Source organism: Lepisosteus platostomus, chromosome 1, assembly GCF_059453375.1.
Source record: "Lepisosteus platostomus isolate fLepPlt1 chromosome 1, fLepPlt1.hap1, whole genome shotgun sequence".
NCBI lineage: Eukaryota > Metazoa > Chordata > Actinopteri > Semionotiformes > Lepisosteidae > Lepisosteus > Lepisosteus platostomus.
Window position 1 is genome coordinate 67526364 of NC_142611.1, and position 27452 is coordinate 67553815.

A 27452-nucleotide genomic window follows, 5' to 3' on the forward strand; every position below is an offset into this window, starting at 1 on the left:
GTGTTAATTGAATCCAGACTTCTTGGGGAATGACGGAACCGGGCCCAAAAATAAAAATGCAAACACACACGGCACCTCAACTGCTAAACGTGGCTGCATCAGATTTTATTTCTATCGGGCAGAGTAACAGCACAGACACTCTCTGACTTGCCTGAATCTGACTCTAAGGAATAAGCTTCCAAAGAGCAGTAATAAAAACTCTTAAAATGCAAAAATGTACATAAGCAGATAGGATAAAAACTCCTTTGTGTGTGGGGGAGATGTAGCCGATTTCAGCCCCATTAATGAAAGTCAATGCTGCACTCATTTGCTAATATAATTAAATCCTCCTTCCTCCTCACATAGTACACATAGTATACGACTGGTGAGCCTGAAGCATCTCCTTCAATAATTCATGGAACATTTGACAGTATTTCTATTAAGTACATATTAATGCAACAACCTCTTCTCTGGGGTCACAAATCAAAAGACAATGTTTTAAATATGGCCCATTTCTCGGGTGTTCCAGATCTTCATCTCCGCCTATAGGCTGTTTAGGACACTTCAACTAGGCTAAATGATCACAACTAAGGAAAGAATGTGCATGTATGTACGTATGTATTTAACATTCATCTTTCTTTTTCCACTATGAAAGCTTCTTCACATACTTGGCAAGCATGTTGTATACATAGGAGTCTGCCCCTGTTCCAAAGTCTAAAACCTCTGTTTGCATGGACGGCACATATTCAGTATAGTCCAAGCATTCAGTTTCCTTTACAGTACAACACTGCCCCAGCAAATACCCTTGGTTTTTGGTCAGTCAGGGTTAGTTGCTCCTGTAACCCACTTCAGTCTCCCCCTACCTCCAAACTGAGGAACTCAAAAGAAATGGATTGTGTTCTTCTTCACCTTTTCTTCCTTTCTTAGGGAATGCTGTGAACCTGACAAGACATTGCTGAGGGGAGAATTAACAGGTCTCTTATAAGTGAGATTCAAAATCTTTTGGAGATTTCTTTCTTTTTACATACAATAAAATTAGTAATGGCACTGCTTTTAAATTGGGTAAATCAGGAATCAAAATCCTAGAACCTGAACTATCTAGCTATAAAGCATAGCTTCTTCTTTCTACCAGCATTCTGCACACCTAGAAGATCTGGATTTGTTTTGCAAATATTCCAAGTAAGAAAGGTGTGTAATGTTAAAACTCAAAAACACCCGATGTACAGGGTCCAGCAAATAAATTCAGCAAAATCTGAGTGCAAATGCGATTTCAGCATGTTGCCATAAGCACAGCAACACAACAGACATATAACTCTAATGAAAGTGCTAGGCAACGCGTACAGAGCGCTGGCTTATCAATTAGACTCTCCGTTGCAGTCTAGTTTTGAAGACTCTTGATAGCTTATTGCTGAAAGCATTTTGCAGCATGGTGCCTTAAAACAAAAAGGGACTATAATTACCTTCCTGTCTGTCAACACTAGACATGAGGGCCATGATTTACCATTAAGTAAAAGCCTAGTAAACCTGAAAAACAACAGAAACTTTCACAAACAAAATCAGAAAGACTTTTTATAGTTCCTTGATGAACCGATATAATTTGTAATTCACTTGCTTCAAATTTGTTTTAAGAGTTGAAGAGCAAGTCCTCTGTTTATTTCCCTTCATGGAAGGGCTATTTTAAAAGGCTAGCCTTACAGCAACAAAACTGAACCTCATCTCTTAACAGAACAGCAAATTAGCAATATCAACACATACTGTACATTTCATTGGTTTAAATAGAGCAACTCATTGATACTGAGGGGTTGAGCAAATCTCTGGAAATGGCAATCCAGAAGCAGAATCTGTATGAACGCAGCAGAATGGAGAAAAGGCTAAGACAGAAGGCATTTTAGCAAGAAAGGAAACTGAAGCCTCTTCATGCAGTAAATCTCCAAGTTAAAGAACTCCAGACCATTTAATTTTATAGTTCATCAATTACTGGTGTTCAAATAACTCACAGCTGCAACATGTGTGCAAGCACAGGACAGAGACAGAGTGCATGAGTCCACTGAAACATGCTCCTTTACTTCTGCATAAGCTTTCTGGAGGAACAGTGGATGGGATGCAGCTCTTTCTGGGAATACTGCAAATTCACAGGTGCCTGACTTGTCAGGGGTAAAGGGATTTCCATCAAAGCCACAAAGCCCTGGCAGTGACTGACCAATTGGACACTTTCACTCAGAGAATCCCAAGCACAGCTGAATAGTGGCAAATTCCATGGCTGAATCGATGATCCCTTGACTTCACCTGTTGAGGCACTCTGGGATGCTTGTGCCCACATTAATTTTCATTTCATTCCTAACTAGTGACTGTTAAATATTCCAGTGTTTGTCACTGGATTCCAGGCGGAGGAAAGTTGATGAATTTAATATCATACAAAACAAATTACAGTTAACTGATAAATGCACTTGCACCGAGTTATTCCTAACATAAGTCTCAAGGATAAAAAATACAAAACAAATTAATGTTTTAACAGTTGTTTTTATACATCGCATAATACTCTGAGAGAGCTGCGAGAGATGAGATGTGCCCAAGATATGCTATGCTGTGAGAGAGACTGGAGCGGTTTTTCAATAAGAAGCCAAAATCCTCTAATTACTAGGTTCAGAAAGCCAGTAATTTTGTAACTAAAAGATAAGTTGCGCCCATCCAAAATCTTCACTTTTAATTCCAGTACAAGAAAAATGACTGTGGCAAACACTAATCCTGCAGCTTTTCTCCCCACTCAGTTTCAGAGGAGGCAACACGCCTGTAGAGATGATAAAATAGTAAAGCACTCATTCAAGCATTTCCCTCCCACTTGAAGCATTCATGATGGAAAGATTTCACATACCGAAAATACAGCAAATAGGTGCAGTAGTTTTAGCTCCTTGATAATGGCATTTAAGTCATCGTCATCTCATTAATTTGGGTTTTTTGGTACTAGCTATACAGGTCACGCAACTGCATAACCTAGGAAGTGCTCCAAATTGGTCCATAAGAAAACGGGGGAAGCGGTGTGGAGCACTGGTTAAGGTGCTGGATTCAGAACTGAATTGTGTGTACAAGTCCCTAGAGAGACACTATTGTACTTCACCCAAACCATATGAGTACATATATTCAGTTGTATTAATCAGTGCAAATGTAAGTGGCTTTGCATAAAGTGTAAACCAAATACAAAACAGTAATTAGCACTCCAATTAGCCTTATAATTACCTCAATTATGCAACTAAGAACTTTACTGCTTACAAAAACTAGAAAACTGAATGACCCTTGAAGAGACCAGAATTTGTCATAATTAACATATTTGACATCCAAATCCAGCAACACTGCCAATGGAATTTCTTTCACTGAAACCTGTCATTAAGCACTTTCTAAAAAAATCCCAGGCTCCAGAGTGAAAAGTTATCAGCACTCTAACGTATCCTCCTCATTCAATAATCATTCTCCTCGCAAAAGAAAATCTCTTTAAAGGTTTGCTTTGGCAAAAAAGAAAGCTTTAGAAATTTTCTTTGTAAGCAAAGAAAATAAATTGTTAGAAATAATGTTGGTCATGTTTGTTAACAAAACATCCTGTTTTTTCCCTCCTTTCTCCTCTACACCATGGTTTGTGCCTCCACAATTCCCCAGTGAGTGCTCAGACCCCCACAACCCTATAAAGACACAGACAGAACACATCCTTGGGAAATTGGATAGCCCTGCCCGTAGCAAGCTGGCAATGACCTGCAGGAAACACCCGTCTCATTCAGGAGAGGATCACCTATCCTAGTGCCTGCAGGGGTTTAAGTGAAAGCCCCACTTTCAAAGCAAATTCTGAGGGCTTCTATGTAGCTCAAGTAGTAAAGGCTTTTGTGAGGAGTGCAGCCTGAGCCCTGAAGCCTAGGACATGATTCTGAAATCCAAAGATGTGTCAGGCTGGCTAGGAGCAGGATTTACCAAGTTGGCTGCAAAGAAGAGGCTAAATCCTTCCAAGGCAGGGTGGTCAGGTGGGACAAGCTGCCAGCCTGCAGTGCCGTCAGCCAGAGCCACATCGCTCCTGGAACCGATACCGCCTCAGCTGCTTTCCATTTTAACAAAATAATCTGATATATCAACTCTACCTCCAGAAGGGTATTAATGTTTCTTAGAGATACTGTAAAATGACAACAATGGTGTACTCGGTACCTTCCTTTAAGAAAAAACACTGTCAGAGACGGCATAGAAAAATGAGTGGAAGTCTAGTCTTTTCCTGTAAAACAAATCAGGGCATGCTATACAGGAAGAGAAATGAGTTATATTACAGTAATTCAGGAGCAGACCCTATGGTGCATTTGTTTCTCCTTATTCCATCTCAGATCTTAATGACTTAATTAGTTCAATTAAGTGGTGAGTAGGTCTTAATTTGGTGCTAAATGAGTGGTGCTTCTAAGATCAGCAGGAACATTGTACTTAAAACCCAGGACTGCCTACCCCTGCAGAAACTCAACTTTGGCAACACAAAGAAAAGTGTTATTACTATTTAGAGCTCTGCTACTTGCCCCTTAGGGGTGATCAACAAGATTGGTGATTGTGCTCCGTCACACAAGTCATCAGTTGAACCAGAGGTCTGCAATTCAGCTCCTGGAGAGACACTGTCTGTCACTTGTAGAGTTTTAAAATTACATAAGACAACTGTAATCAGCCAAACAGGTGATTTTTAAATAAAGTCAATTAGAACTGATTTGGATATTCCAGCTTTCAAGGAGTAAAATTCCCTTAAACATGAATTGGTTAATTGATGATAAATTGCAAGTGGGACACTGTGAATGATCTGCCTGAGGCTCTCCGGGAATCATCTGCTGTAAGCCATTAAAATAGCACTCCAAAGTGCTATTTTGTAACTATATAGCAAGAAACATTGTTTCCAACAAAAATCAACAATTTCATTTGATCATTTACAAGCTAACATTATTAGCTTTTAATGATAAAAATAGGACAGGATATGCTCCACTAATACAACATGATGCAACTCAGTTAGGCAGTTTGTCCAATGTCATTAACTTAGATCATAACCAATGCTGCACACAGGCACTTAGGAATGTTCTAAAACAGGACTCGCACTGGGGCTGCTACAGTGAAACAGGACAATAACTCCAAACAGATACATCATGAGGGGGTTAAATTGCTGAAGAAGACTTCTATAAAACATCCCCCCGTACTCAAAAACATTTGCTCACCCAGCTTATTTCTAAGAAAGTGCAGCACATTTGTCAAAATGCTCAAAGACATTCCTGGCCTCATGCTGAGTCAAAAAAAACAAAGACATAAAAATATACAGTTTAATTACAACTCAAAGGGCCACAAACTCGCTGACACCACATGGAGCCCTAGAGTGTGATGAGGTCTCGTCTCATGCCGGAGCCGCTTTCGAGAGCCGCACGTGTGCGTTCTGACGGCACCAGCGCCAGGATTCCTGCTCATCCGCCACGCAGCTGCTTTCTCAGCGCAGCTCTCATCCAGTGTCCCCAGTGGCGGCTTGAGTTCACACACGCAGTGTGCTGTCATTTATTCATGTTTTAAGCGTTTTGCGCCTGCTCTGTGGTGTGCCCAGTGGCGCTGCACCCCCTTTGTTGCAACGGAGCTGTCCAGCCTAGAGGAGCTGTTGTCTCCACACAGTATCATTATAATAATAATAATAATAATAACAACATCACTTTATTAACCCTTTACAATTTCTTGCATTAGGAATTATCTTTTCGCATACCCCAGCTTGCTCTCCATGAGACACACAGGCACACAAACAGGGAGAGAGCCTTGGGTCAGAGCGCAGGGTCTGCCATTGTACGGCGCCCCTGGACCAGTTGGGGTTAAGGGCCTTGCTCAGGAGCCCAACGGAGTAGGATTCCTCTGCCAGCTGCAGGATTTGAACCGGCAACCTTCCAGCCACAGGCACAGATCCTTAGCCACAGAGCCACCACTCCACCCAACACCTGAAGTGCATACCTGGACTTGTTTTCCCAGGCTTTGGGTAGGTAGGGAGGTGTTCAGAGTGTGGGGTATCAGACCCAAGCTGGATGTCCCACTCTGACACATGCCCTGCAATTTATGGGACAGTTAAAAGTCTTCTAAGATCTCACCTAATTGTCCATATTTCCCTCCGAGATTCCAAGCATGACCAACTTGGTCAAGCATGACCGTTCCAAGCAGGGTCTGTATGGTCATGTCAATACAGACAGTTTTTACATGTTAAAATGAAGTCAGGCGTTGGATCTTACTACATAGATCTGAGAACATCTTCATACAGCAGCAATAAAAACCCACTAATGCCTACAACACTGTAATTCTGCAGTCAAGCCACAGAGTGCCTGTCAGCATTGCTGTGGTAATACTCCATGTGCAGCCCAGAGCAAATGATTCCAATCAGTCTCAAAGATAACAAATGCATGGAAAGACTCCAGTTGGGCCACACACTTTCACGAAAACTGTTAAAAACCCTGTAACAAACTCAGTGCACCAAGGTCACTTGAAGTAACAGTGTGACTAAATTTCAGGGAATCACAGCGGGGCTTCTCTGACAGAAAGGGCTGTTCTCTGAACATGAACAATTAAATGCATGTCCACACATACACACAAGCGGTTAAGCACTTCCACTGTGGTTCCACTATAATTCAGCTCATATACCGTTATACCACGGCTCATACCCAGCATGCATCTGGAAGTGTCTATCAGTATCTCTGCAAACTTCAAGATTACCTGCACTGAGCTTAATACTCAGAGAAACTGGATTTATGTTGGTATCTTTAGTGATACACGAGGGCTGGCCTACAATCCCATACTGTACAAATGTCTACAATTATCCCACTCTCTTTCTGTACTGTTGAGTGTTTTGCATATTAACACGTCTACTGAAAATTCCCCTTTTCACTAATTCAAGCTTTAAAAAATCGCAGGTTCTTAGAGGGAATGAACCCAATAAGAGAACACCTTTATTTTGGCAGCTCAGTATTGTTACTTTAACATTTATCGCTGGTTATACATGTTACAGTTTTCTAAATACAAGACATAAACCAAGTTGGAAAGGTCATAATTGCATAACTGTAACTGTGGAATCTATGGAATACAAATCACAGGTACATCTCAGATTTTAGATTATGAATTAAGGAACACTGATGCAGATTCCATTGCTCTCCTTTTTCTTAATGGGCTGAAACTTATGAATACCACAATAAATACCTATAGCATGATCCCCAAATAATTTAATATGATTTGTCTGTAGCCTTTAAGAATACAAAAATTTGCATTCTTCACAGCTACATTAAGAGACTTATTAACACAGCATGAGTGCAAATTCAGTGACAAAACACTCTTGTTTTCCTTAAAAGACCTAGGCCACTTGACTAATCAAGGTGTTGAGAAACCCAATATCTATGGCAGAGTACATTATATCAAGGTGTGTATGTTTTTACTTTTTACAAATAGGATGACACAGATACAGGACTGTTGCAAAGCTGTCAAATTAAAAACAAAAATTGCAAAGCAATAGTGCTATTTAATATAATTGCACATTACATATGTAATGCGATAGTTAAAAGGCATCCTCCAACTTAAGAGCTGAAAACTATCAAGCAGTTCCAATTAATAATTCCAATTATGAAGTCAACTATGTACAATAGAATAAATTCCTGCATGAGAGACAGCTCATTCTCCAAACAAATCCAGTTCTCAATTTTTAACTAGTGACACAGAAAACAAGATGTTACAACTGCATTTGTAGGATTGGATGCAGACTGCACTCAAAACTACTTGGAACTACAGTTATTCATTGATTTTACAACCAACCCAGTACATCAGGTCACTCAAGTGTTGCACAGATTTTCTACATGGCAACTGCTCTTTTTAAGAAGCAGCAATCTATTCAATGAATAGAAGTCAAGCCTTTTTTCCATGTTGTGATTAACTAATTATCAAACCCTGCAGGACAAAAGAAACAGTGCTAATTGTAGGTAAGTCACCATCTTCGGAAAAGCACTGGTTTGAAAGCAGTGTCCTTGGACCATTAGATAGCACTCTTCCCTCTGGCCCAAACCAATGTACTGGTATGGTGACCAGGACACCATGATGTAGAAGGTCAGGCCTTTCGGATAACAAATTAATCAAAGCACCTGACTAGATCTCAAGGGTCTCAAGTCTCAAGGGTCTTTAATACACAAGACACTGCATGCAGCCAAGTCCTACCTCTGACTTTGTTCAGCAATGGCTATGCTTTCCTGCTATACGAGACTTGTGAAGAGGCCCACCATGCAGCAGGGTGACACTTACCTGGCAAAGATCAAAATGCTACTGTACTGCATGTCTGGCTCAGCTCCCAGTCACATGATTTCTTACAATTTCCCTTAAAATCATACAAATTAATGTACTCCTTCAGGCTGCCTGGACATACTAGTTCATTCCATGTTTCCATCAATACAATCATTAGTGTCTGTACTCCAGGCATTATTATCCCCCCTACAATACAGTTATTACCCTCACTTGTATATAAATAAAATACTCCTAATATAAATCAAACAAAAAAAGACAATATCCTTAAAGTGCAGAAAGAAGCATTAACTCTATGAAGATCCTGAAGTGCTTACAAGCCCCAAGCTTCAACACTGCCTCAGATATTTTAAGAAGCAGTTTTTAAAACATTTAAGTACAGAGCAATTTTATCCGATTTCTCTTATTAAAACATACTGCAAGCTTTTCAGACATTTATCAAGGACTTGTCAGGGAGCTGACTTCTAATTCTTCACCCATCTTCATCTGGTAATCTTTTGCGGTGTCCAGTCTTCCGAGGGCTCTTCGTAGTAAATCACATACTTCATTACTAAGAAGCTTATAGCACCTTTCCAGGCTGCACAATGAATGCCCACAATACAAACTACTTCATTCAGAACAAGTGCTCATTTCTTACAACAAGAGAGCCATGCCTTTCCTCAACATAGTCCCTACTCTTAGCAGGAAAACAGCAAGAAACTCTCACCACTATTAAAATTAAAAATGTCATATAAAATACAAGAGAACAAGGGGGAAGAACCCGAACTGGGTGAAAAGTTATCTTCTTTGCTAAAAAGGTTAAGCGGGTGGCTTGGCGAGGTATCAGAAATAGCAGCTGAACAGATCATTTGGATGTGTTCATGTAGGACAAAGGTGAGATTTCCTTTCCTGCGGAGAGATTAGATAGTAAGTGTTTGGAGATGAAGCAAGTGTTCTGCAGCACAAGGAGTGGCTTCTATTGCTTCTATTGCTGTTTGATCAAAGTGCTTGGGGTGTTAATTCTGTAAATGCAAATCATATACTGATGGAAAAAAGAAATGCAACATTTTCTGGAATTAGACTACTATAGTTATAAGCTTATGTACTTTCACAAGAAGTTGTCAATTTTTTTGAAGCCCTCTGACCAGCAATATAGCTTGTGCGGTGAGGCATTGCAACTTGCAAATCATACGAAAGCTCATTAAGTGCACTTTTACCAGGTGGAACAATGCCTGACCAGGTCACCTTTAAAAGGCCTTAATTCAAAGCTAAGGTAACTGCAAGAAAAAGGCCAAACTTAGTCAGTTTTCTGTGCATTCCATAATGCCTTGAATGTCACCAGAAGCAAGGTAGAGGGCCATTGGCATGCTGCCAGACACTATGGAGTAAGTCGCTCAACTGTGTCCTGACTGCAGAGAAGGTTTCAGCAGACCGGCAGGACAGATGACCGTCCAAGATTCGGTCGCCCTCGAGTGACCACACCAGAGCAGGACCGACACATCAGACTGGTTCATCTGAGAGGTCGTTCCAGATCTGCCACCCGTACTGCTGCTGAAACTAGCGGTAGACACAACGTCCGCATCAGTGACAGGACAGTGAGTCTCCATGCAAGGTGACCTGTCAGAGACCCTCTGCTCACACCTCCTAGACATCACACACAACTGGCTTGGGCCAGACAGAGGCTGCGATGGTCTCATCAGCAGTGACATCAGGTCCTCTTCACAGATGAGTCACTCTTCAGCCTGTTCGATGCAGACAGGAGGGCCAGAGTGTGGAGGAGGGGGTGTTGCAATTTCTTTTTTCCATCAGTATATTTTGGTGTTCTTTCACAACTCTTAAATCTGGACACTGCCACATCGTATTTAAGCTCTGAAACTTACAGAACAGGCTTAAGGCTGACAATTTACCCAGCAGCGCAGCATGACAAATAGTAATTTTTACTACTCTACTCTACACAGAGGAATTAGGAAACTAGGAATGAAGGATTTACTTTCAGTTCAAACGCAAATCAGAAGATACTAGTGGAAACTACATGGAAGGGTATTAAAACTAAGAACAGGAGTCAATTCTTAATGGAATGAGTTGTAGGAATATGGAACTATGGAAGCTACCCTGGCATGTTGAAGTCAATACCTCAACTTCCTTCAATAAGCTTCATAAGCTGCTAACTTCCAAACAGACTGATTGGTCCAAATGGCCTTCTCTCATTTATAATCTTTCTTATAGTTTCTCCTTTGTACACTGAACACAACATCCAACTCCAGCTGTTGTCTGATAGTACTATACCTTAAAAGTTAGTACCTTAATTATTCTGCAAGGTGCTGAACAGTGATTTTAATTCTAAGGGTTATGACTTTTGTGCTATTTCAGCTCTAACAAGTTGGAAAACAACCAAATAACTGACACCAAAGAAAGCCAATGCCTGAACAAGGTTTTGCACAGCAGTTGCCAAATCAAGATATTTTTTTTGTGGATGCAATGAGAAAAAAACCAAAACAATTCCACTTCTGTGGAGACACCTGACAGTAACTATCCACTCCTGTGTCTACTTAACTTGTCTAGACTTTGGTACTCCCGTCTACGTAATGCAATTCTGCTCTCGCCCGAGGAAGAGAAACCAGGCAATCCGGTTGAACCTTTGTTGAAGGACAAGAGAATGACGGTGTGGGTTTGGAGGCTGAGTGAAAGGGGTAGGGGGCGTTAATTCATTTGGTCTTTAACACAAATCCTTCAAGGCTTCGAGCATGTGACAGCTACAGGGCACGGACAGCATTCTAGTCACAACTGTGTATCCGAGAAGACCATACTGTGAATGAAAAAGCAAAGCTTTTGCCAGAATATTACCAAATAACTCAACAAACCTATTTATTTTTTGTTCTTTGGGGATTACTACTATTTTCTGGGAGGGGGTAGGATAATTTTATTTTAATTATAATCTTTTAACTTAATTTTGTACTTGTTTATTGAGCAGGGCATTTTACAGGCAAGACCTAAGGCAGGACATGACTCAAAGTTTCACAAGTTGAACACCACCCAGGATTTGAATTTATAACCAGCCAAATAAGAGTCTAGAGCCTAAACCACTACTGCACAATTCCTCCTGACAACATAAGAACCCCACTTCCAAAAAGACACTCCATTAAAATGAAGGCAAGAGTTTTTAAGCTGCATCTCTTTGACAGCATGCCTACATCAAGGCAACCCCAAAAGAACATCTTCACTTTGTTAAAGACCTTTGTTATAGGCTTCCCAGGAGTACACGGGGCTGTCATTAGACAAATATGACTAGGATTTCATGCAATGCAACACAGAGGCTGGATGCATGTATTCCAGTATCCTGTGCTAAGCAGATAATCACCTCGAGTCACGAGGAGCTTGCTGTCAGCTTCTGCGGTGCTGTTAGAGTTATGCCAACTCTGCTGTTCATGATGCAGCTGTTTGATTAAAAAAGGGTCTGCAGATAACAATGGAACACAGTTTTAGAGGATGCGGGCAGGCAGCCTAGAGGTCTTCCTCACTACCACAAGAAATGCAGCAGTAAGTAGAGATGATTAACAAAGGGGATATACAATAGGAGATTACTTTTACTTGAAAGAACAAACAGAGGAAGAAAAGGTGCAAAGCTTCTCACTACAGTAGTCAATACAGAGGATGAAGATCAACACCTCCTAAATGCACCTGACAGCTTTATATGTCTCTGTGGTATATTAATGTGTGAGGCGTGTGTGCTTCTCTGAGGACTGTTGATAAAGGAATATGAAATGTATCACACACTGCCTCCCCACTCCAGCCCAGGGACAGTAAGTAAGCTAAAAGAGCTGGCTGATGCACCACAGGAGCCAGTTGGGTTCAAGGCCTTTTTTACTTTTCCAGACGATCTGGAAAAACACATTAGAATTAATGCAATGTCAACAAGACCTGCAAGCGCTGTGCTGCTCTTAATCTGCACACTTGTACTATTTTCCACCTGACTGCTGAACTGGTCAGGTATTTAAATGACTTATAGAAAAGATCAACTTTCCAGAAGTTACTTTTGTAAGAGTCCCAGTTTTCTTGATCTAGCTCACTCACTTCTTTTGGGCTTATAATATCAGTTTTACTTTTTGTTCCTATTTGTTTAATACATCTGAGCCAGATCTTTACAGATTTCTGTATGCTTCTCTGTAGAAGTACTTCTTCAGGAAATAATTTGGATGGACAAAGAACACTGCACAATGAAGCCAGTGCTGAAAATCCTCTCTTTTTAGCACTGCGGTGTAAAACCACAGGTGTTTCATAAAACAGATTCCACCTGAATTTCCCCACAATACTTTATCAGCCAGGGTAGCACTAACACCATTTTGTGCATCTCCAAGTCCTGTATGGTGGTATATGCAAGGCCAAGCCACCCAATTCAAAAGTGCTTGAACCTACCAGCTCTGTTTTTGTACTCAGTGTTTCCTGGCAACTGTACGCCTTTGGCAGGGGTGAGAAGAGTAAAAATCATTGTGCAGGGAGATCCCATTGTGCGTGATAGCAGGCTGTTAATAAGTGCATAGCACAGGCTCTTGAAGTTAGAAGGCAATGGAATAAAAGGCAGCCTGGCTCCTTTCATGTGGCTTTTGCCAAGCCACGCCGCAAAAACAAGAGCACTACTGCATAGACTCCTGCCTCCTGCCACCAAGCTAACAGCCAGAGCGCTCTCCGCTGCCCGCGCTCACCGTAAATCAATGGCTTGCAAGGCAGCTCTGGGAGATAATCCAGCTAGAGGTGGATTAACGAAATGCTAGGTGCCTGCTGGTGCTTGTCGCACTCGTACGTCAGAGTAATGCTAACTGGAAGGCACAGTGGGCTGCTACTTTGACTGGGAAAGTGATTGTGGGACCATTTCAGGGCTAAACCACTAGGAGAGAAGGAGTTGGTGGATCTGAGGGACTGGCGACAGTGTTCTGGTTCAGGGTTTTGAAGAGAGGGAGCCTCTACAGCCCAGAAATAAGAAGTGAGGAACTATAGAAGAGCGGGTGGTGTGGGACAGGTGTAAAAATGTGGTTAGCAAAGTTGGTCACAAGAGAATGGCCAGGAATTCGATGGTTCTGTAGTCTAAAAACCTAGAAAAGTCCTTAACATTAGACTTAGTTGAAACATTACATTTTAAAATTTAGTGCTTAGAAAGGACTTGAAATTGAACACCTGGCTACTTACATCTGAAGTAATCTTTCAAAACTTTCCATCACCGGGGTGGTTCCGATGCAATGCACAAACAAGAAATATAAGCTTCCTCTAAAATCACTTCAGAGCCATGGAGACTTTAATAACCTTTATGCTGCAATTTTGTATGCCAAAATTATTGAAAAGTGCATTTTAGTTCCTTTAACCTACATTAAGAAAAATATTTGCATGCAATTGTAAAAAGTGATTCAATGTACTCTGCATAAAAGCATGACTAAAAAGAAAAACCCACAGGATTTTATTTTGCAATCTTTTTTCAGAAAGTTACAGAGGCTTTAAGACCGGCAATGATTCTGCAATGAGGAATATTAAAAGCATGTAGGGGGAGAGTGTAGTCTGGTCAGTGTGAACTGGGCAAAGAGATACAGGAAGACTTGGCTCTTTTCCTTACCACATGCTTTGTCATTGCACAGTATTAACTGTGGTCTCCACAGCTTTTGTATGCCTGCCTCTTGTTTATGTGGTCTATTAACATCTGCTCAACAAGGACTGATCACTCCTGCCATAGGACACAGACTTGGTGTTCACTCACGTTACACAACACAGCCTGAATGGTGTTTATCTTGAGACACAGGCCTTTGTTCTGAGTTTCTATTCCATGAGTCATCATCTAATATAAGCCTAATTAGCCCAACATCTTTCAGGTCATCTGTCTTTCTCCTTGGGGTCGTTACGCCATCCCCAAGGTATGTTGGATCTTCTATCAGAACCTCAAAACAACTCTGTACTGGTACAGGCAACAAATGTGGATGCTACTTTGTCCAGAATGTCCTGCTGCCCCCTGTTAAAGCTGGGTTTTGATTTGTTCCCTAAGGCAAAAACCTGTTCGATGGCAGAAAAAGTAGGCTCTTGTTGCAGGGCAGCAGAAAGACACAGGAACAGTTACTGTCCAAGTAACAGAGAAACCATCAAGCCCTTTTGATGTGGTTGCTAGCAGACAGATCCAGTCATACCCCCTAACCATTTCTTGAAGGTTTCATAGCTCCAGAGGCTGGGAGAGAAAGAATGACCCATCACAGGCAGAACATGACATCTCCCAGTACACCGAGAGTGGGGCTGCTGCAGCCCAGCATACTTCTGCCAGCTTGTTTCACCTCAGCTATAGCCTTGTGAAGTACTGCAGCACCTTCAAAGCAGGTAGGATGAGCACTGGCACATTTTCCACTCACTCTGCTTCAAGGTAGAGGAGCTACTATGAGTACCAGTCAGAGCAATACATATAACACAAGCGGACATTTTCATCCAATCAAAAATGAATGCACAAGAATAATGTAAAGCTCACACAACATGACAACCACAGCAAAAGTAAAAATGGATTATTAATGTGAGTGCACCTGCTAAATATGTAAGATCAGAGTATACACTCAAACAGTTCACAACCTCCACCACAGACAGAGGTAAATATAAGCCACGTACAGTATTTAACTTAATGGATCAGGTGACAAGGTTCTAGCAGTACACATGGAAGCCCTACATAATGATAAAAAACCTGCTTTGAGGTTCTTGGGGAAACAAAATGGATACAAATCTTCATGGAGGACCTAATAAGTCAGAAAATTACTTTGGCCGAAGCAGCAAAACGCACAAATATTTGTTTTAATCTGAATATATCTAGTGAAATTTTGGAAATATCTCCTAAGCATTAATCTCATACTGTACTAATATACAGGTTAAATTGTTGTGGTTATTAATTGTGCAGTCCATTACCCACCACCTCAAGTCAGGGTCTATTCAAGACAAAGAGGTCTTATCTCCAACTGAAAGACTGCTTGCCATCTCTAAGCCCAAGTTTGAAATGCTGATCAAGAACGTCATGCAGTTAAGCAATGTGGTATTGTTCTTGTACCGCAGGGCTTCCTGCTGTAATTATGTAGGCAAAGGCCACTCTCTCCTGTGTATTATAAAAATTCCCACTTGATATATGAACAACAAACATGCACAGAAAACACCAACCACAAAATTGCTTCACAGAACCGTCAACACTGTGCACAGCCCAGTCCTGGAGCACAGCAGCAGTGTGTTGTTCCAGGACCTGCTCTGTCACAAGAGACCTTGGTCTCTCTTTTTCAACAATCTCCAGGTACATAGCATGCTAAGGTACACACTGTCAACTATTTTCCAACTCAATTAACCTGAATAAAGCATTTCCCTAAATTATTCGACTATCTGTCTTGTGTAACTCCAGTACTTAAATGTATTGTCAAATCTGACAAATGAACAGTACTGGTGATTAAAGAAAAATAGAACCATGTCTCCCACACTGTTTTCATCTTTTAAAAAATGAACCAGAGATTTCCACCTTTTCACAACCACTTCAGAACTGGCAATTCACATTAAACCCATCTTGGTGCTGTACTGCTGTCTTAAAAGATGTGCTTGTGAGGAAAGTGCATATTTTAACTACATGCTGAAGAGACAAATTGTAGGCAAGAAGGGTCATCAGCAGGATTGTGCTGCCATGTTGTGAGGGACCTATTCTAACATGGTAATGCAAGACACATAACTTGTGCCACTCGCTGTGTCAATCAGGAAGATATTGGATTTTTTTTTAGACTTATGTTTTTATTCACATACATCAAAAGATGGCCATTTTCAATGTTTGTCTTATGAGATTATTCCATGAATGTCAACTTATCTACCACCAGCTTTCAACATGCTTAAATTTCAGGATTTGTTTCTATGCATCAAACCACTCTAGACTCTACCTCATCCATGGTCCAATCATTCAGGACTGTCAACGTACACTTCCAGTTATAGCAGGTGCTGATCTCCAAAGCCTTCATTGTTTCTAATCCAACAGGGATCCTGCTATCTGCTGTACGAATTGTTCTAAAGAAAAATCCATCTACTGATAAATAAACCTCTGGAATGGAGTGCATTTCACCCCATAGTCTTTCCCAATTTGGAATTTAAACTGGTCTGAAAAACCTAAAGTTTTTTTGGTAAACTGATGCCCTGAACGTGCCAAATGCTGGCATAAAACTTGAGTCCTCCAGCACGTCTGCTTTATAACCTGACTCATAACTCAACTGGAACAAAAGGAAACCCACAGTGCTTACTGGAACCTATTTATTACTTCTCCCAGGCCTTATGCAGCTTCATGATAAGATTATCAAAGGCTGTAATAATCAGAACAGAAGATATAAAACTGTACAGAGCATGTCTCTTCATGCATCAGTTTAATCAGTGCTCAAAGAATTTGAGCAACAATATTATTGACTTAAAAAACAAGACCTCTAAGACGAAGTGCTCTTTCTTCAGTGACTGCTACATTTGAAATGGGGCTCTGGGAATTCCAATCCAAGCTCTAGGATTCAATCCTGTCATTTGGTGGGCAGAAAACTTCTGTATTGCCTATTCATACTCTATAAACACCACAACTGAAAACCCATAAATGTAGTAAAGAGGCGTGGATAAAAATACCCTTCAGCCATAATCTATATTTCTTTTAATAGCTCTGCAGGCACGTGTTTCATTTAGGGTGCTGTTCTAAGACAGTTGAAAAGCATTTCAGATAGTTCATGCTGCCCATTTTAACGTGGTTGAGAAGCACATGGACAGACGTCATTGAAGTCCTCTAAGAATTCAGTAGTTTAGGCATGGTTAGTAAGTTTCACTTTTTGACGAACAGGAGCAAGTGTAACCTTAAAACTACCTGCAGAACACTCGCAAAAGATTTCACCAGCATCACACTTGACTCCAAAAGTTGCTCTTTCTCGCACTGCTACTCATTCAGGTCTATATATATATAACACATTACAAAATGCCTTCCCAACTGTGAATAGAAAGTATAACACTGCTGGGATAAACGTTAGGTCACTCTAAACATTATGGTTAAGAGCAAGATGCTTTGGAAACCTGTGACAACAAGCATTGTTTATGGTCCTTAACAAAATCTGGTCTTTACAATAGTAAATGCCTAAACATGGTCCTGTTGTAAGCAACTGCTTGTAAATAAAACACTTTGTAAATCTAACTTTACAAAGCACAACTCTTTGCAGTTTTCCATCTCTATGTACTAAAATATATCCTGTATTTCCTTTAGTCTTCTAAGAACTGATGTTTCATCATGGCCAGAACTAATAGAAACACCACTTTACTGTCAAACATGAGACATCTGCTCAGGCCAAAGCACTGGAATGTACATTCTTTACATTCTTCGTGTATTAATGCGTCCAAAGCCAGTTCAATTCTCACAAGTTGTTCGCCCTTCAGGAAGAAAAGGGATCGATGTAACATTTGGACGATGACGCTGTCACAGATCCAGTAGTCATAATAATAAGAGGAAATCTAGAGTACAAATGAACAAACATTTCTGCTAGGCTACCTGGAAGTGGAGGTTCAATTATTCCCACAAATACTCCTAATGAAACACATATGACCCAGAGTAAAGGAACTCATTTGAAAACTATCATGGCCATTCGTCATTGCATCACTGTATGACTGTCTCCTTCAAGGAAAACATTAAGCTTATACTGCGACTACATAAAACTGTGGATACTTTTATTGCATACCTGTGGTTCCTCTGGCTGATTCCTTCTTAGTGGCAACATACAGCAACCCAGTGACAGAAAATATTTTGCCTTATGACAAAGCTAAGTGTAAGTACAGTGCAGTAACTTATGTCTAAGCTGCACACACTCCCACGGTATGCACAAAATCTACAATCTCAATAGCCAAGGGCACGATAAGGTAAAGGGGGACAGGGCAGAGCAAAGAATGGCTCAGCAGGCTAGTCCTGTCCTGTCCTATGGGATCTCACAAAGGCAGTCCAGCCACTTGCTTACACTGTAATGGAGAAGGCAAACAAACACCAGCCCCTGTGTCCAGTCCCATCCAATCAAAGGAAGCCCCCCCCCCCCCATCCCAGTATGTACCCTCCCCCAAACATGGGCCTCTCTTACTGGAAACAGTCTGGTCTCTATGGAAGATGTCCCTTCTATTATAAACAGCCCTCGTTCAGCACCGAGGGACAAACAAGAATGCAAACCTGCAGCTGATACCCCCACACTCTCTGAGCTGGTGGAAACATCTTTAAAAAAAACAATCGCCTTCAAGCAAGTGTCCAGAGAAATAGACACTTAGAAGTACAGTCATCACATTTCTTAATGCCAGAAAAAAACAAACCCTTCTGCTAATCACTTTGTTTGTCAAACTGTGCTAGAGGCCAGCTGTGGTCCTAAAGAACATGAGAGGGTTAATCGGTGTTTGATCCATATACCGTGTACAGCGCCTAGCCCCACTTACGAGAATAGCTGTGACCCCAGAGAAAGAAAAGCATGTTTACACTGCCATTTCCAATCCAGGTCAAATGCATCACTGGGAGCAATCAATCTGGTGTGAAGCATGAAAACCACACAGCTGATCAGAAAGGCAATTATAGTTTTGGCAATGACTGCAGCTAAGATGTGTATATTGAAATATTGGAAAAGAGACAATTTTCCCTCTGCAAGACAATGAGTGGAATGAGCTTTTGTCATGTTGCACACTGGAAAAAAAAACATGTACAGGGACAACCTCCCAAATTTGAAATAATATGGGGGCCAACTGTAGCTAATGTAAGTATGATTGAAAAACATGTCTGAAATCAATTAATCATGTCGTTTTAAAGCTTTGTTAAATGCTTTGTTATTGCATTTAACATTTTGAATTTATTGGTGATCTATGAACTTTGTATCATGTGAAGGCCTTGTAAAGATTGTTACATTCTCACATTGACTATCTAAAATATGTGTTTAGGTTGTTCGTCTGTACGAGCAAAAGCAAAGGTTTGGGGGATAAGTGATATATTGGAATTTGCTTATTAAAAAAATCAATAAAACACATGAAAAAATAACTGACATACGAGATGTAGGTAATATCTGTGATGACACAACCAAGCACCAGTCAAAGCAGACATACTGTAAGATTTACTAGTTGGATGCCCACTCAGAGGTTAAAACTGGTACCATAGATGTTGAAGCATTGCATTGAAGTGCAACTTAATATTGCAGAGAGCTGTGCAAGGTGATGGATTTCAACATTTTTAAAGAGGAAAGAAAATGATTTATTTAAAAGAAGTCAGATTTCAATATTCATACATGGCCTCTTACAAATTCTTCAGAAGGGACTCATAAAATTCCTGCTTACAATGAGATATACTGTAAAAAAACTCATAACAGACTATTCACAAGAAGCGTGCAAACAAATTATGCAACTAAGAGCTAACAACAGGACCAGCATTTCACTGCGAATATTATCTGTAAATCAATACATCTCCCACTGGCAGTATGATATGCACACCTGTGTACGACAATTTCTTTCAAAACAGCAGTGAGCATCATTAACAAAATGCCTGTGACACAAACTGGACTTTTAGAAAGAAAGTCATCTCTGTCATGCCATGGATGACCTACACACCTCGCTCTGAAGCATACCTGTTTAAACCAACAAAGATCAAGCCGAGATCCATGCACCAAGATCAGAGTGTTCCTTCCCTTTCACCCAACCATGGTGTCTAAAGCTCTGAACACCGCTACATTACTCCTTGCCTGGTTACAAGGACTTTACACCATCTATCAACAGGAAACTGCTTATGCCTGATGACGGTCACAGCAACCTGGAGCCTATCACGGAAGCACAGAGCACAGGCTGAGATGCCAGTCCATCCCAAGGTTGACACGCACACAGGGACAATTTACAGCATGTCTTTGGAAACCAGAGAAGCTGATGAAAACCAATGATATCAAAGGGGAGAACATATAAACTCTGTACAGTGGGATTCCCCCAGCCCAAAATTAAACACAAATGCCTTTCTCCATAAAATAAAAATGGAAGAAAAAAACTGGACACCCTTTCCATGTAGCTACGTTATAATCCTCTGTGCAGGCCATGCGACACAGAGTCCAGCCACAAAACAAATGGAATGAAGAGGGGGAAAAAAGGAAATGCACCTTAGAATTAAGAAAATGTAAACAAAAGGATATGTATTGAACATACATTCTACATGGGAACATGGCTAAATTATGTTGGGAATTCATCTCTCGCACAGACGATGTGACCAAAACATGGGATCTTCTCTCAGCTGGATCGCTTCACTCATTCAGAGAAGAGAGGAGACATACATTGGCCCTCTTTATGCACTGTAGTGTGAAAATATACAACTTGTGGGAAACCACAGCCTTACAAATGCTTCTTTTAGGAGTCTGCTGAGCAACCACACCACCAGAGAAAATCTGTGATTGGGCCACTATTGCAGCTCTTCTCCAAGCTGTGCACAGAGTAAAAATAAAACAGTAGTCTGAAACTCCTTTGCTCAACAGTGCAAAGAGCATTCCAACAGGACAGAGCAGTCTCTGTCATAGCAGGCAGTGAAAACCTATCATTCATTCATATAAATACCTGCATTGATTGTTATCCTGGATGTATGCCTTTAGGTCCTTCGGGGAGTTTTTTGCGGTATCACACCAGAACCAGAAATAGTTTTTAAAAATAACGCGGGGGAAAAAACCCGCAGCACCTCCAGCGCCAGCGCAACCGCAGCTGTGCGCGCAGAGCGGCTCCACTGAGCGAGTCGCTCGGATCCAGACAGACTGCATGACTTTAAAACGGAGGCGCGGAAAATTCTGCAGTTGAGCAATCTGCACGTCAACACACGTTACCACTGCCAAAATCACGGAAATATCACGCCATTGGCGTTTAAATCTTATTAAATAGACCGACAAGTGCAACATTTTCCGACGTCAGCACTTATAACTCCTCCGTTAATCTGTTTAAAAAAACAGTTGACACGTGTGCACGTACAGACAGATGCAGGACGGTAGCTGTATTCTTACAGCTTCTTTATATTCTCACTAATGAAATAAATGAAAGCGCTTTCAGGTCACTCACCTGGCGTATTAGCATGACCTTGTGATGTCCAAGCGGATCGCCACTTCGCTTCCTAGCGGACAGTTAGCTGGTCTGCGCTTCGCTCCGGGCTCGGTTTTGAAAGATCCAAACACGGGCTGAATCAGGATAGAGAGAGGGGGGGGGGGGAATTTTAATAAGAGACAGTAAATCCCTCGGTCTCCCAGTCTGCAAGCCCCGAATCGCAAAAACGTGCAACAAGAGGATTTAACCCGATGGGTCCAGGGGGGTAACCGATTTCTTTACCTGCTGGATTATATCAACTCGCACAATGTCGACCACTGGCTCGGCGTGAGGGACTTCAGGTGCCACTGACATTTTAAAGCGCCAGACGACACCCCGAACACTACTTACTTGATCGGTTCCGAGGAAGTTGGGCAATACATTGAAATACTCACCAAGAAAGCGGCGTTCCCACTACTTCACAAACATCCAGGTCTCCCAGCTCCAAACTTCCTCGACTCGACCGACGTAACGTCAGAGCCCCATTAGCAGAACGCGCACACACCCCCCAAAAATAAACACTAGGGAGCTTAAAAACTGTACTTCACAGTACGTGAAGACTCCGTCTTTCAACGCTACCCCTCCACGCTCAACCAACCTCAACAGCGGGACTGTCCCTTCCGACACATGAATTTTGAGTTTAATCTAAAGTCGTGGGGAAAGTAAGCACGAAACATAAACCGACACATTCAGCTAGTTTTCAAAACCACGAAAGCGTCTGCTGCCAACGAGGTACTGTACTAGTAATGTGGTGCCCTTTTCATTTCCTTTAACGTAGTAAACACGCAGTACTGCCTCAGTGACAGCCTGTTGTGGCAGGAGTGACTAGTGTCAGAACTGACCACAAAATAATGATAAAAAAACTTGTAAAACTCAAACAGCACCGAGCCGAAACTACTTCCCACAGCCTCCCCTACCTACACTCATATCGCTTCCGCTAAAACCCGCCCCCCTACCGTGAGCAGGAATGGCATATCCTAAGCTTAGCCACATCCTCCAGAAGCCAATCAGGAAGCCGCAGGCCGTTTCACCCGTCTGCTCATTGGACAGCCCGCATGACAGTCACTTTCCGATTGGATGAATGGAATGCTTTTCAAAGGATACAGCGACAACAACCCCCCCGCCTCCCTATAAAAACGGGACCAGGGGTGTGTCATGACGTCAGAGGTTGGGAAGAGGTAAACAAGTCGTAAGAGCTTAAAGAGGTAGAATCGCTGTAAAACGCAAAAGTCGGATTCATTTATACAGTATGAAGACACTGTGGAGGAAGCTTTGCTTTCTACCACCGTAGATGCTCGTTTGCTAGCAAAGGACACCATTACTTCAGCTTCCAACTGTATATTAAAAAAGTTACTTAATAAACCGTTCTACAACAGTCCAGAAGTACTGTGTTTTATTTACAGTACATTACATGAAACCAGTGTTTTTCTCAACATGAGAGGAGAGCCATGCATCAGAAATCTCTTCTGTTTTAAGCCCTGTACACTCGGAGGACAAATCTGTCAACCTCTCATGGGCCCTGAAGTACTGACTGATTGCAATCCTTTCTGAATGAACTCTGGGACCTACACTGGAGAATGAGAGTGGACCATTTGACGCTCTATGATGCTTTTAAACTCATGGTTCAAAAGTGGAAATATTAGAAAAATTATACATTCTTAAACGCATACAAACCTAATCAACTTCAGCAGTAAGAGTTGTACATGTAATTGGTCATTGTTTATTATAATAACTATTAAGTGATCTACAACAATGCTGCTTAGCTCACAGAAATAATAAAATGACTGGCAAGCCTCCCAATCAATCTTGCTATATTTAATAATATAATAAAGTATACAGTAATGAATCATAAGTGTGTTATTGGGCATTTGTGCAAGCTTCCTGGAATGGAGAAACAAAGTTAAATTGCCTTCATTAGGATTTACTCATGCAAGGCAGTCTTCAGTCAGGTAGGTCTCTGTGAGCAGACTGGCAGTGGTGGTCAGACTGCCGTTAAAGCTCGTAAACAAGTTTACTCCAATGGATCAGCCCAAACCAGAACTTTCCCTTAGCTGGTTGAAAAGATAACCCCTAGCAAAGAATAAAATTTACTTCCCGTCAGAGACACTAATTTATCTCTCTCTCTCTCTCTCTCTCCCTCAGAGATATTTCATAAACAATTACAGGCCTCTTGACTATTCAGAATGGTTTTGGTGAGCATAATTTCAAAGCAGTGCACTGCATAATGATATACCTGCAAATATAATTATAGTAAGCTTTAACCATTTAAGGAGGATTTTGATTATTAATAGAAATCTTAAATAGCTCCAAGGCGGTCTTCAGTCAGCACATACTGAATATTTCATTTTAATTTGAATCTCCTGCCTGGGTTGTTTTATAAACAATAAAAATGATGGAAGGCTATAGGAGATCTTTTACAAGTAGTGGGTTTAAAACTGGTAATATTCCTGATTTTTCCTGCAAATATGAAGAGATGATATATCCTAGAGTTCAAAACATGAAAGAATCAGAGAAATGGCTGGAGGTACACCAGTCTATCACTATATAATGCAAAAACAGATCAGGTGGTTTATTCATCTAGCTCACATGGCCACTAACAAACTGGCATACATAACAGTAGGATGTCAGGGTACAAGGCCAGAGGTCAACCAAGGAAAACCTGGATTGAGGGTGTCAAAGAGATATTGAGAACACATGGCATTCCCCCTCTCAGGGCCTTCCAGTTGGCAGTCAATGGGCAGTTGTTTCTCCCTACGACACCATGTGGCATATGAGGACTGATAAAGTAAGTCATAAAGAAATCCTTCATGACTTACTCAAATTAGAAAGCTGAGGTGCTTTGATACTACCAGGGTCAATTCGTGGGCTAATTCTCTTTCTGGTCTCAGCAAAAAGAAGATGGTACTGTACATCTCAACCTTGCAAACTGTTTTGGCTATTGGACTGCACAGTGTACATTTAATACCCTGACTTGCACAGAGATTCACTGGTGTACTTTGTTAGCATTATCCACACTTAAATATGTACTGATGCTGCAGTTGCCATTATTGGAATAAGGAATCGAGACAGATTTTGTTGGTGTGCCTACAAACTTACTCTCGTGGGTGGCAGTGTAGAGTAGTGGTTAGGGCTCTGGATTCCTAACCGGAAGGTTGTGGGATCAAATCCCAGGTGGAGGAACTGCTGCTGTACCCTAGAACAAGAAACATTACCCAGACTGCTCCAGGTATATAAATAGGTACCAAAGCTTGGGTGTAAAACAAAAAATCCAAACTGACAGAGGTTACAGTTACCAGCCAAATAAATTAATAATTAATATCTTTTAAGATGGATGACTCTCACCCTTGGTGGGGATGTGCAGGAGTGCATATGTTTGTATGTATCATGGGTGTTTGTATATGTGTGTGGATGTGGGTGTGGGTGTTACATGGTTCCAGACCACAGCTCAAACCATCCCTAAGTATAGATCTGGCAGATCTATCATCTGTGATTTACTGTAGCCCAGGAGAAAATCATGGCCTCCCTTTGAAAAAGTCAGAGCATCCCAAATAAAGACTTTCTTTGTTATAACTCCAGCGAGCTAACACACGTGATGAAAATGGATCATAATGCACATTATACAGATGGACATATGGGAGAGCTAGACAGATTAATACTAACAGTTGCTGCTTGAAAGGTTTTGAGCTAATATAAAAAAAATATATATATATTTTATTGCTATTACAGTAACTTGTAGACACCTTTGTAAATGGCTTAGTTGCCTATTTAATCTACTGTTTTGGAATACCGGAAAAAGAAGTACCCAGTTCAGAGCTTGGATTGATGTGCTTGGATACTGATCTGTTCACTTTGTCCCGCAGGAGGTGAGCAAGGAATATTAATAAGGGAGTGTAAGGAAGATCACACTGCAGCCATCTTAGCTTTGTGGAGAATAAGGCTGGACACCAATTGTACCTTTACAAAACACTGCTAAGCCAATGACTAGACTAGCGGCAGTTATACTGGATAATTTCAATGGCACGTATAAAGTACTGCTGTGCTAAACACACTGCATTCAGTGTTTTTATCATGCTGCAACAGTACATAGCTTTGAAGTGCAATTTTGATGAGTGCCAGTTTTTTTCTGACTACTGTGACAATAAGACACTATTGAAGCGCAGAGTCAAAGATGGTTTTGGTATCTCTCTATGAAGAACTAAGGAGAAGTAGAATTTCTTAATTGCAGATGTATCCCATTAGGAATTACAAACCAACAGTTCCATGTAAGTATCACATGACCTTTCCTGTGCATGTGATCCTGCATTCCAGCATTCCACACGGTGAAGCAGCATCTGTATGGGGCAACAGCATACGCAATTCTGCACACAACTAGCTAAAGAACTAATCGCACTCCATTCAGATCAGAATCACACTCAATGTGATTTTTTAATCTACAGATTTTAGATGCTTGTTGTCAGACCATTCTGAATAATAAAGGGTTTGATATCTGACTATTGATGGTGTATGTATGCGTGTGTGTGTGAGAGGAGATGGACAGTTGTGTGTTTGCGCAGTGGGGTGTTGACCCACAATGCAGCCCCCGGGTGTGTCGCTTGTGTAAACAAACTGAGCCAAGCTGCAGGAAAGGGGCGTCTGCTCTCTCTTCTACGCCTCCTTATTCTCAGACCACCAAAGAAGACTGGGAGCCTGGAAGCTACCGTCACATCCACACTCACTGTGGTTTATCTACAGTGGCCCCAGTATTTATATTCTTTTTATACAAAGAGGAGGGTGAAGAATGGGGGGAAAAGCTAACATGAAACCACAAACAATGCAATAGGAAAACAAGCAGTAGGCAAATGCAATCTGTGTTTTGATGCCTTGACAGATTTCAAAACAGTTACTAATCAGATCTATGATCTAAAAAACAGCAGAGAATAACAAAGCAATTTATATTTGAAAGACATCAAGCAAGGGAGCCCAGGGATCTAGCTCAGGCTAGCTCTTGAGTCTTGCATGTGTACAGCTACATAAACTGTCACACTGTGCCAAATCACCTACCTAAAAAATGTATTTAATAGATACACAGAAGCAGGTATAGGGCAGATTCCCTGTTGCAAAATACAAATAAGCACATTGTCTTTTATGTAAATCCTTCAACATGAAGGTTTACAATATAACAATATCAGTAAGTAAGAGAAGCAAATAAAAGTTGTTGCTTGCATGTCTGAGAAGCTTTCCCATTCCACTCAACACAATAAGACTTCTAGCTGATAACTATGAGCTCAAGCCAATGGCTGAATTGTTTGTCCTGTGGGGCATGTTGCCCCTCTGTAGTTACAGAGCTGGGGTATAATCAATTAAAAGTCCCACTCTTGCTGATTAATAACTGATTTCAATTACAGAAGCCAACCATATAATAAACTTGACCGTTGAGATTAAAATTACTGTCAGGCCAATCTGCAGGAATTGCAGATGGCAACAGCCCTTACACACAGTATTTATTTTACATCTCACAATAAATAGTTTATATTAAGAGTTTAAAAATGTGTGCTCTCATAAACATTGGTTCTTATAAGAATAAATAATACAAGAACCACCTATCTTATAAAATGCTACTTTCTACTTTGCATCATATACGTTTTTAAAAGTTACTGTTTAACAGCTTTAAATTTCTCATTTTTAAGATACACCACCACTGTTCTAATGGAGAACAGCTTGATTCTTGTTCTTTTATAATGACTTTGCATTACTAATCAGAACATTAAGAACACAATGAAACACGGCCTACTTACAGAAGGAATACATGCCAACATGTATGGGTTCAGCACTTCCTAAGCAAGTCTGCTCTGACATATGGTCATATGTTCCATACACAAGCTCTTTGTAGGAGTTTATGCTGTTAAAAGTAGGATTTTACCCTGACGATCTCAGATCTCACTAGCCAGAGATTCAGCCCGTGTCACTAGAAACTTGTCCACATGTGAAAATATGATGCAGGGAGTCTTCATGTATCCGAGACAAACAGAAATCAAAGTAAGAGAAGAGAGACCAAGGAAAAATCAAAAAAGGTTAAACCTAAAGAAAAGACAGCACTCCAGACTTTCAATCTCCTGCTTGACGTC

At 41.0% G+C, this 27452-nt stretch overlaps 1 protein-coding gene across 5 annotated transcripts in view; it reads right to left on the minus strand.

Moving 5' to 3' along the window:
- The window catches only part of LOC148678548 (vitamin D3 receptor A-like), an 81524-nt gene that overhangs the window by 38165 nt on the left and 15907 nt on the right, over nt 1–27452 (minus strand). For 3 of the 5 annotated variants that reach the window (XM_088633891.1, XM_088633847.1, XM_088633867.1), the window contains exons 1-2: nt 21744–22597; nt 21328–21443 (exon numbers count right to left, since the gene is read on the minus strand). Coding sequence is in view for 2 of the 5 variants with exons in the window: in XM_088633847.1 (XP_088489973.1) it covers nt 21328–21342 (15 nt within the window). In the remaining 3 variants the exon portion in view is untranslated. Of the gene's footprint in view, nt 1–21327; nt 21444–21743; nt 22598–27452 lie in introns of those variants that run through there. The other 2 variants (XM_088633876.1, XM_088633853.1) reach the window with 2 other exon arrangements.